Raw genomic sequence first — 10,432 nt, 5'->3', positions numbered from 1 at the left:
AGGTCCACCAAAGACTAGGACAAAGTGGAAAGCAGAAGCTGAATAGTTAGAACTTGGGGGAAGCCACTCCCTCTCCTCAACCAACAGGCCCATGAGGGCTGACAGGGGCAGGCTCAGCTGGAGAGCGAGCTGAGTTCCTGCCAACAGCGGAAAGAGAAGGGCCTGCTCTCCTGCCTCCCAGTTTGACAGGAGGGAGTTTGGGTTAAGATCTAAGACTTGTTGTAAGACCACATGGAACCCATGAACTGCTTTTAGAGTGAGAACTCAATAGGTCTCACGTACTTACATACTCACGTACTTACGGCATGGCCAAGTGGTCAAGAATTCAGGTTCTGAAGGCAGACTCCTGAATTCAAGTCTTGACTCCACTTCTTACCAGCTGTTTGACACTGATTAAGTTACTTAACCTTTTTGGGCTTCCAGTTCCTGTTTTTATAAGCTGGAGCCATTAACTTATCTCTAAGTGTTACTATAAGGATAAAGCGTTTCTTTGTTTTTTTTTGATCAAGATTAGCCCTGAGCTAACATCTGCTGCCAGTCCTCCTCTTTTTGCTGAGAAAGACTGGCCCTGAGCTAACATCCGTGCCCATCTTCCTCTACTTTATATGTGGGACGCCTACCACAGCATGGCGTGCCAAGCAGTGTGTATGACCGCACCCGGGATCCGAACTGACAAACCCCAGGCCGCCAAGGCGGAATGTGCGCACTTAACCGCTGCGCCACCGGACTGGCCCAGGATTAAGTGTTTATTAAAAGTGCTCACAACAGTGCCTGGCGCTCAGTGAACGCTCACATTTGCCAAGTCTACCATGGCAACACCAGGACTCCAAAACAGAACAATAGAAAACCTATCTCACTGGGACTTTTCTGTTTAGAACAACAAGGATGAGAAACACAAGAGGAAATGACTGCCAAAGGGCTCGAGCTGCTCCTCAGGTGGAGGGACTCTTGAAGCCAGCAGCCATGCTCGCGGCATCAGTCCATGTCTGGTGAGTGCTGGGGGGACAAGCAAGGGGCTGTGGAGGAGGACACCAGGAGGAGCATGGCGAGCAGGATAGGAGTGCCGGGATAGCCACATACCTTCTTAACTGCTTTTGGTCAGGGCAGCAGTGACAAAACAAACATAATTGCTGTCAGAGACCAAGTGAACACAAGGGACTCAGCTCCTACAAGTGACAGTGACTCAATGAGAGGGGGAGAGGCCTTCCGTTTGTTCAAGCCTGTCTCTGTGCTCCAGACAGCATGACACTCCATGGGCGCTCAGGAAATGCTAAAAGCTCATAATGAGGAATAAGCCCCGCCTGCTCCAGTAGCACAGGATGAGGACCTGCCAGGCTGCACCTCCCAGTGCTGCCACAAGGCTCCTCTCAGTTTTTAAAAGACAAGATCCTGACCAAAAGCAAGAGAGGGCTCTGTGCTTGCTGAGCTGGGCAGCAGCAGATGGGGTGATGCCAGCCCAGGTGTGGAAAGGCAATAGATCATTTTACTCCCGTTCCTACTATGGCTTAGCAGTGGGGAAGAGTGCTGCAGACGGGTCAGTTAACTTCCCCATCAGTTCTCTGGTGCGGAGGAAGAGTGAGAACCCGCTCCTGCCAAAGGCTTTATATTTAATAGAGTCACACAGGATGTATCTCCGGCTAGGCAATGGGAGATCCTTTTTCAGCCTTAACTCCCATCAGACTGTCACTTTTCTTACCCCTCTCCCCATCCAAAACAAACCCACTTTTAAACTTTCAATTTGAATGTATATAATGAGAAATGAAAAGCTATGCTTAAGATATAAATGCTCACTGTGCTGCAAAGAGATTTTCTATTATAGTTTATAAAAGTTACATGCCCAGTTTCTGCTAAGAGAGTACTCTGGCCCCTGTGGGGGGCCAGCCCATGGATGGGACGGAAACTCAACGCTCCAACAGCCTCAGGCCACTAATATTCAGTCCAAGAAGCTGACTGCCTGAGTCCCGAGGCTCAGATGATGTCTTCCTGGGAGACCTGACTGCATGGACAGTACAAGCTAGCCAAAGGCTACATACGTCTTGTCCTTTGTTACTTCTCACTGAAAACTGGTAAGTTGGAATTCTGGTTAAAAAACCCTGTAATTAGTGGCTGAAACTTTCACCTAAAATGAGTTTGCCAAAGCAATCTGCCCCAGAAATGGCCAGCAGCAGCAGGATGATGTTTCATTAATGCATAAACTTCCCACTGACTCTTTCCATCCTGCTTCCTGTGGTGCTAGCAAGCAGCTCCGCTATACAGGTGTCTCTCTCCACACCTGGTGGTTGTACATGTCTCGCCTCTCAAATGAACTTCTCTAAGGCAGACTGGGCCCCACTTCCCTCTTTTCCCCTGTACTTGGCAAAGCTTGAGGTACTGATCCCAGCCCTCTTTCAGCTGCGATCGTGAGGACACAGCTTCCCATCAGCCCTTTCTACTTGAAGCTCTGTGGCCCAACCCCCTCTGCCATGGGGAACCCACTCCAAAGATGGACCATGGAGGCTGGCAGCTGTCATCCACTCACCTCTCAACTCATACTTTCAGGGAGTTAAAACTTATAGCAGGATGCACTCAATATCCCATCATCTGCCAAGATCATCTCCCATAGCTAGAGAATAAGTGGCCATCTGAGGGAAAGGAGGAGGCCTGCACCCCCGAGGCTGTGGATGCGGAGTGCCCTGGGCTCCTCATTAGGCAGGAATCACACATGACAGCGTGTGGAGCACTTGTTAATCCGTTATGATTTATTAGCTGTACAGCAGTAGATCCTCCTCCCCAGCTCTCGACCCCATCACATATTTTATTACAGGTCTCTTGTTGGCATCCTAAAATAATGAAAAATATCACACAGTACAGCTAAGTACAAAATGCATCAACCTAGAGTCTGATAGCTAACTGATGGCTCTCTTAAAAGCAATACACAGAAGAAAAAAGTGTTTGAAATCAGCAAGACTGAGGCTCTCTAAAAAACACATTTTAAACGTGTGACAGTTCATGTGCAAGAATCACTTTTTAGTTGGTTTTGCTTCACATTATTATTATTTTTTGAAGATCCAAAGTTTAAATTACTGACCTAGTGAATTTCCTGGCCCAGCTTTTAAGGGCTGCTGTGACCCGCTCATAATCACCCTTCTGCTTTAACAGAGGATTTACAGAACACAAACAATTCAGCTACAAACAGAGCAAAGAAAATGTCGATGGGAAATCATAACTGAAAGTTAATTGTACAAGGTTCAAATGCTGGCTCCGCGGGCTGGAATTCACGATCTCCCGTGTGGGGTCCATCCCCAGCGGCAGCAGTCTGGGTGCCGTTCTGCTACATGATTGTGATCCAATTTCTTGTCAACACTGACACACTACAGAGTCTGTGGTAACTTAATTTGCAAGTAATTAAAATGCTGGGTTTTCTTACACTGCACTTCTTTTCAACCTCTTAATTAATGGAAAAGATTAAAATGTAAAAAAAGGTTATTTACAAGCTTGACCATACCAGAAACTTTGCCAAGAAAGAGGCAAAGCCTTCAGACAGAAACCGATCGTAGCATGCCATACTACTGGTGTGCAGCTGACTCCAAAGCAAAGGGAGCCAGGGAAAAGCAAAAGCAAAAACCAGTTTAAAAGTCTAAGTCCTTCCCAAGTCTGCATTTACAATTAAAAACTCTCCTGGGAAGAAGACCATAGAACTCTGGGAAACCTGGCGGCCATTCTGGAGTGGTTTACCATAGCAAGAGAGAGGGTTCAATGTCTCTGTCTCCTAAGAAAACCAGTTAGGCGTCAACACTGTCCTCAGCACTTCACAGTAAACCCTCAGGGACTCAGAACATTCCATGATTTGCTAACATCAAACAGCAAGTTCTAGTTAAATCACATTTTTCTAACATCATCCTTGAAGTTTTAGTTCTCAGTATGTTTGGTAAAATGGTGTAAAATGATGCTTTTCCCAAAGCCAAAAGAAGAAAGGAGGGAGAAAATTTAAGATGTGGGCCGTTTAAACACAGCCCAGAGAAGTCCTGGCGATGAGCGAGGCCCCGCCATCACCGGTCCATCATGCTGAGGATCATCTCGGGTGTGAGGTCTCCATTGGGGGCGTCTGTGGCAGCTGGCTGGGCCTCCTCTTCTTCCCCCTCCACGGGCTCTGCATCTGGCTCTTTTTTGACTTCAACTATAATGTTCTCAATTGCACCTGTATTCTGGTCTTCAACCTGAATGATGGCTGTTGCTGGCAAAGAGGAGCAGGAAGAAAACAAACATTCTATTAAAGCCCCCAAGCATTGCACGGGTCCTCTCAGACTTGACGCTAAATGGATGTCAGCAATACAGGAAAGCGTTAGTAGTGATACAGAAAAAGTTAATAAAAAAAGACTTAATGACCTAAAATGTGGCTATACATAAAGCTCCAATATTCTAGAAACTATCAAAGAACAAAATGCTGACATTCCATCTTCATATGCCTCCCAAATTACATATTAAGAGCCTTAATTTTCCCTATGTCATAAGTGTGGGCTTTACACTAGTGTGAGACAGCCAAGAGATGCGGACACTGTGTGACTAGAAGGACGTCACCGAGTGTGTGATGTAGGTCCATTTTAGAGGTGACCCCACCCATTGTAAGAACCTGACATTTTTGATTCTGAAGCTCTCCCACACCCAGGGCCCTCCCAGCAGTTTGTTCACTCAAGTGTGTGTAGGTGAAATGGTTCCCAGGATCGATAGTTAACCAGTCCTCTGTGAGAGACATCTATACGTGGGGTTCAGGGAATGAATTAAAAAAAAAAAAGATTAAATCCTGCATTTGTTAAAGAAAAACAAAAACAAAACAAACTGCTAGCTTTTAGAAGATCTGGAGTGAGGCATGAGTAGTCCCCCAGAGCCTGCTGTCACAAAGGCCACGGCCACTACAGGAGTGTGAGGTGGAGGACCAACACCTTCCTTTATGTCCTCTCCAAAATCAGAAGGCCAGCAATTGAATCCACAGGCCTGGACTTCTGAGGAGGGATAATCTCAGCACAGAGATTGCTTTACCCCTCCACCCTTTAAAATATGGCTCTTTTCCATTCATTACCATATCAGTGCTGACAGTGACTTTGGTTTGTTTGCAAAACCCTCCCACAGTCACAGTACCCATCTTGCAGAACATAAGTACCCTTCTACTCTGGAGTTTTTCTCACCAAAATGTTAAGAGGCCCCTGGAGACTTCCTCAGATGTTCCCCAGTAAAAACTAAAAAAATTACTTCCTGAGAGTTTGTTCCTGGCGAGACCTTTACTTGTTCTCAGGGCTTAGTTCCCATCTCCGCAAAGAGCAAAGACAGGTTTGGCTCCCCTATGTGCTGGGAGAGGATGCCAGCCTACTGAGCTGAGACAAGTAACTTACGCTGGGTCTGTTTGGGCTGGTTGGTTCTGCCAGGGGGGCGTCCTCTCCGCTTCTTGGCGGGTGGTGGGGCTGGGGTAACAGGCTGAGGCTCTGGCTCAGGTTCAATTTCCACGGCAGGCTCCTCCTCATCCTCATTGTCATCCAGGTCTGGCTCAGCATTTTCTTCTCATAAAAACAGGAAGAACAGGTGGTGGGGCAAGGAGAAGAGCGGTGGAACAAAAAACAACACAAATAATCACATATTCTGTAAAGTCTAGTGATATATTTATTTTCATTATTAAAAGCCCATCTTAAAAATGCTTTTCCTGAAATTTCTGCTATCAAAATTAACAGAATAAACTCATATTGTGGCAGAATAAGCAAATCAACTTGAATACTATTATTCATATTTTATGTGGATTAGATACTATTTTTTTCTTTATAAAACCACCAAGGGTTTAAGCTGAAAATAAAATAAGTCATTCCCTCCACCTTTTATACAAGGATAAAACAGGACATTAAGCCTGAGAGGAACCCCTGAAATGGACCCCTGAAGATGTGGTCCTGCTTATTTCTAAGTGAGTGGAAGGGGTGTGTGTGTCTATTTGTCAGGGAGCAAGACAGAAGTTCTCATGCATTGGGAGCTCCTATTTACTAGGATAAGAAGCAAGAGTTCTTTTAAGACTATTATTGATGAGTTTTTTCTAAGGTCAAATTTTTGGTCTTAATTTTTTCCCAGCTGTACCAGACCCAATGGGTCATTCTTAACTCCCTTACCTTCTCCCTAATATCAAAATCACATAAAAGGAGACAGAATTATTGTAAGAAGAATACTGATGAGGAGCCTGATGATAACGTGGCTTGGAGTCTCAGATCTCTCAGTAGGTAGGTGTGTGACCTAGGACAATGACCACACTGAACCTCAGTTTCCTTGTGAAATCACTAAAGCACTCTCAACCTACTTACTAGTGATCAAGGATCAAAAGCACTGAGATAACACGCGTAATCATGCTCTGTAACCTACACTCTATTACACAAACATAGCTGTTATTTACACTGTATATCACAATTTAAAAATTCTCCATTATTCCATTTAGGCTTCATTACTTCATTTAATAAGAGGTGTTAGACTCATTTTATAGAAAAAGTGAGAAGCTAAGTAATTTGTAAAGCACAAGCTAAGCCACAGCTAGTGGAATTCAAATCTCTGACCTCCGTTTGGGGCTGTTCTGCTGCCCACACCTGCAGGCAGCCAAAGAGCTTGTTATCCCTCCCCCAGTGCCATGGCACGAAATGTACCCCGCTCGCCTGTCTCCAAGAGCACAGGTTACAAGCACATTCTCTTTCTCTGGAACCAAATGTTTAAATTTAGAAATCTTTGGGTAAATGCCTGATCTTGAGGACAAAATGCCTTATTTGTCAAGCAACTGAAATTCTAAGTGAAAATGTGGGGAACATACTGGTACGTGGCAGTGTGTCAAGAACGACATGGTTCCCTGTTGAACTTATTCAAGCCCCCTCCCTATTGCCTAAGTTGGCCCAATGCCTAGAAAACTAAACAAATTTAGTCAGAGTTGGGGGGAAAAAGCACACAAAGAAGGTTAATAGGGTCAAAGGATTATTGACTTGGAGACATTTTGGCAAAAAGCCTTGAAAATAGCAGTAGACTCTGCTGGTCAACCTTGGCAGATGGCCAACAGGCAGCAAATTTGGGAGGGGACAAATATGACTGCATGGCCTTCGTAAGCAGTGTGATGGAAAGCCCAGACTTTTCAGGGTGATAAAGAGACGGTGGGTATGAGGCCCAGAACCAAAACCAAACTGTGCTCTACAAACCAGTAGTGAAGACAAAAGGAGGGATTGTAGAAATGTATTAGGAAATTGTCAATGAACACTTCAGCTGAAATGCTTCTGGTGAAGTACAATTAGGGAGTGAAGCTGGTCTTGTTGGGGGATGAACCACAGAAGTGAACAAGGCAGTAGCATGGGAAAAAACGGTACGGGACACCGTCTCTGGCATGAGGCTCTGCAACTAAGAGCAACTACAGGGATCCTCCAGCTCAAGGTTATCTGTTGATCTCTGGTAACATGTGGGGCCTTCTGACATTCCTTGGCAACTCCCAACAGACCAGTCATTAATTTCTTAGTGAAACTAAGGGATTCCAGAAAGTCTCTCAGTAGAGTGGTGTGCTTTTATAAAAATCAAGGAAACTGACATTTTAAAGGAGGCATTCACTTAAAAGCCAGAGAATGAAGACACTGCTTAAAACAGATCTTCCACTAAAAAAGGCAGCAAAAAATAAACTACTCTTATGCTTACTGGATGAATATTCTCCCAAGAAATGAATAAAAAAGTGAAGGACTTGTTAAAATGTGCAAAAAATAAAAGGGACCTTTTCACAAATCTAAATATAAAACATCTAGTATTTTCATGAGCAAGTCTTACAATAAAACCAGTAAAGTGACTCAAATTCTCTAATACATCCAATTTTGAAAAATGCCATTCCCTCCCCACTATTTCTACTAACAAGCAGTGCAGAAAACAAAACAAGGAATCCCTAGAAATACAGTAGGCACCATCTACGTCTCTCTAGTCTGATGCTGCTTCTGGGGAAGTTTATTCCCCAACACAAAACCCCTCTATATCCACAAAAAGCTTAAATCTTTAGTCACAAATGTGCCTTCTCAACTGGGTGCCAGCAGCCCAAGTGTCCACATTATAGAACCTAACACTTTGGAACAAGTTTGTATAATCAAATGTGACTCCTACACAACCAACAGTCGTTGTTGTCCCTCCCTCTTTATGAGTCTAGCACCTCAAAGCATACCTTCTGCCTGGATTTCATGACTAGAAAGGCAAAAACACCCAAAAGAGCATCAAGGAGAAGAAAACAGGCAAAGTTTTATATTATAAATGGAGCAATTAAGATAGGAAGAGAAAGGCTGACCTTCATGGATTTGATCAACACATCTCAAGGCTAGGCTGACACAGGCAGTCAAACCAGAAGTTGGTCAGGATGCTTAAGCAACCTTCTTCATGTCCATTAGATTCATTGCTCAAATCTAGAGCATCTTCCTAAATGTAAAAGTTATGAACATAGAAAAGAAACTCCGCTGGCCTCAGAATATCACTAATCTGAGTAAACTGAGTAAAGATAATTTTGCTTTGGCTTTAACTGAACAAAACAAATAAGATATTATTAAGCAATGAAATGCCATGAGGAAAAAAAAATTTGCCCCAGGAACAAACTAATTGCCATTGTAAATATATACACACGTTAGGAGGATTAGAGGTTTAAGGGAAGCAAGAGTGATTGGCCTCTCTCTATATCCCAGCATATACATACATAAATATACTGGAAACTGGGTAGCAAAATCTGCCATGTGTAACTAAACTAAGAAACAAGTCACCTACCACTGTCAGAGGAATCTTCTTTTTTAGATCGCATCTTTCTTTTTCTTCCACGTTTACTTTTCTTTGTTTCTCCTCCATTTTCCCCTTCTACACCATCTGGACCAGCACAATTATCAGCATGTCTTGCCATGGTATTCTAACAAAAGAAACAAAACCCTTTCACATTATTTAAAAAGTTAAGCTCAGAAGTGGAAGTTCTCTTTATTTATATGGGGTATCCATATTAAGTCTGAATATCCTAGCATCTTAGTATTTGCTAAGGAAGTCCTGAACATGCTCTCCTTAGTCATGGGAAGTGGTCTCCATCTGGAGGGGAGAGGGAGAGAAGAGAGGAAGAGAGAGGAGGGAGGGAAGGAGAGGAGAGAATCCCTTAGAAGATAAGGCTGGGTCCTCTGAGCAAGGGCTCAGCAGCCTAGCAGCCTGCAGGCAGGAGGAGCAGGGGAAGATCAGATCAGTTCCTTATCTCGTGACTAACGTGGCCCCAAGGGAAGGTCCAGGACAGACCCATTCAAAGATAGGGAGTTCCTCATCAGCAGAAGGGTTCACACATGGATAGAAAACCTCAAGGTGGGGATGACTGGCCCTTTCCAAGCAGAGGGCATCTCTATGGTTATAAGTTCAGTGGGAAAAAAGTGCCCTGCTTTGCAGTAGAAGATCAAGAATACGATATTAAGAACTATAATAGGAGAAGTAAAGTCCTGACTCTTACCCGGCGTGTAAATGTTTTCCCGCACTTAGAACAGACGAAGGCCGCAGGAACAAAGTTGGGGTCATGATAGCGTTTGAAGTGCATGTCGAGGAGCTGTTTCTGGCGGAAGGTCTTGTCGCAGTGGCTGCAGGCATAAGGCTTCTCCCCAGTGTGAGTGCGCTTGTGCATGATCATGTGCCTCTCCTGAAAACGAGCAGGGTGGGAAGAGGCCTCAGAGCCTGTTACAGGGCTGCTACCTCAGACACCAGCTGTGTACATGTGGATGACAAGCCTTTCTCTCCCAAGGATCTAGGCTCAAAACTGCTCATCGAGATGATGTTATCTTTACTGGGGTGCAAAAGTGCTTCCATAAATCCTAGTGCATATCTGCTCACTCCTGTTGGGCTGCTTCTCTAGATCACTCCCAAGCATCAGGCCCCAGGACCAGATTCTTCCCTTTTCTCAAGTCCTGGACTTAATTCCCAGTTTTGAGAAAGAAGCCAGTAGTCTGCCTGGGTGGGTAGGGGGTAAGCTGTGACTAAATAAAACATCAGCTGGAGACTGAGATAATACAATCTAGGAGTAGGACCTTCGTGACATTCCTCATAAATCAGTTTGAAAATCCTAACCTTAAAAACAGCCACCATACAAGGTATATAAAAAACCTCTGATAAAACCTGACATCAACTAGTTTCTAACTATGAAGATCTCTACCTGTCTGCAAGCATAATCACACTGGTCACACTTAAAGCGCTTCTCGTTCTTGTGTGACTTCTGATGCTGGATGAGGGCATAACGCTCATGAAAAACAGCATCGCAGTATCGGCATTTCTTGCCTTGCTCAATATAGGAATGCTGCTTTCTCAAGTGGACACCTGAAAGCAAAATACAAAGCCCAGTCTAAGTTGTGAAAACACAAACAAGCATTTCAACAAGTTAATAATACTTTTCTTTCTGTTTCTTAAAATAATTACTCTGGCTGCT

General features: G+C 44.2%; 1 protein-coding gene across 3 annotated transcripts in view; it reads right to left on the bottom strand.

Annotated features, from left to right (window-relative positions):
* Positions 1-2,712: 2,712 nt before the first annotated feature.
* CTCF (CCCTC-binding factor) overlaps positions 2,713-10,432 on the bottom strand; it is a 48,299-nt gene continuing 40,579 nt past the window's right edge. For 2 of the 3 annotated variants that reach the window (XM_044761007.2, XM_044761010.2), the window contains 5 exons: positions 10,163-10,323; positions 9,470-9,652; positions 8,761-8,896; positions 5,367-5,528; positions 2,713-4,213 (listed from right to left, as the gene is read on the bottom strand). In XM_044761007.2, coding sequence (XP_044616942.1) covers positions 4,029-4,213; positions 5,367-5,528; positions 8,761-8,896; positions 9,470-9,652; positions 10,163-10,323 — 827 coding nt within the window. In that variant the 3' untranslated portion in view covers positions 2,713-4,028. The remainder of the gene's footprint in view (positions 4,214-5,366; positions 5,529-8,760; positions 8,897-9,469; positions 9,653-10,162; positions 10,324-10,432) is intronic. The other variant, XM_044761009.2, reaches the window with a different exon arrangement.

Source organism: Equus asinus, chromosome 28 (assembly GCF_041296235.1).
Source record: "Equus asinus isolate D_3611 breed Donkey chromosome 28, EquAss-T2T_v2, whole genome shotgun sequence".
Classification (NCBI taxonomy): domain Eukaryota; kingdom Metazoa; phylum Chordata; class Mammalia; order Perissodactyla; family Equidae; genus Equus; species Equus asinus.
The sequence above is the reverse complement of the archived record's forward strand: the minus strand, read 5'-3'. Positions and strand labels throughout refer to the sequence as shown.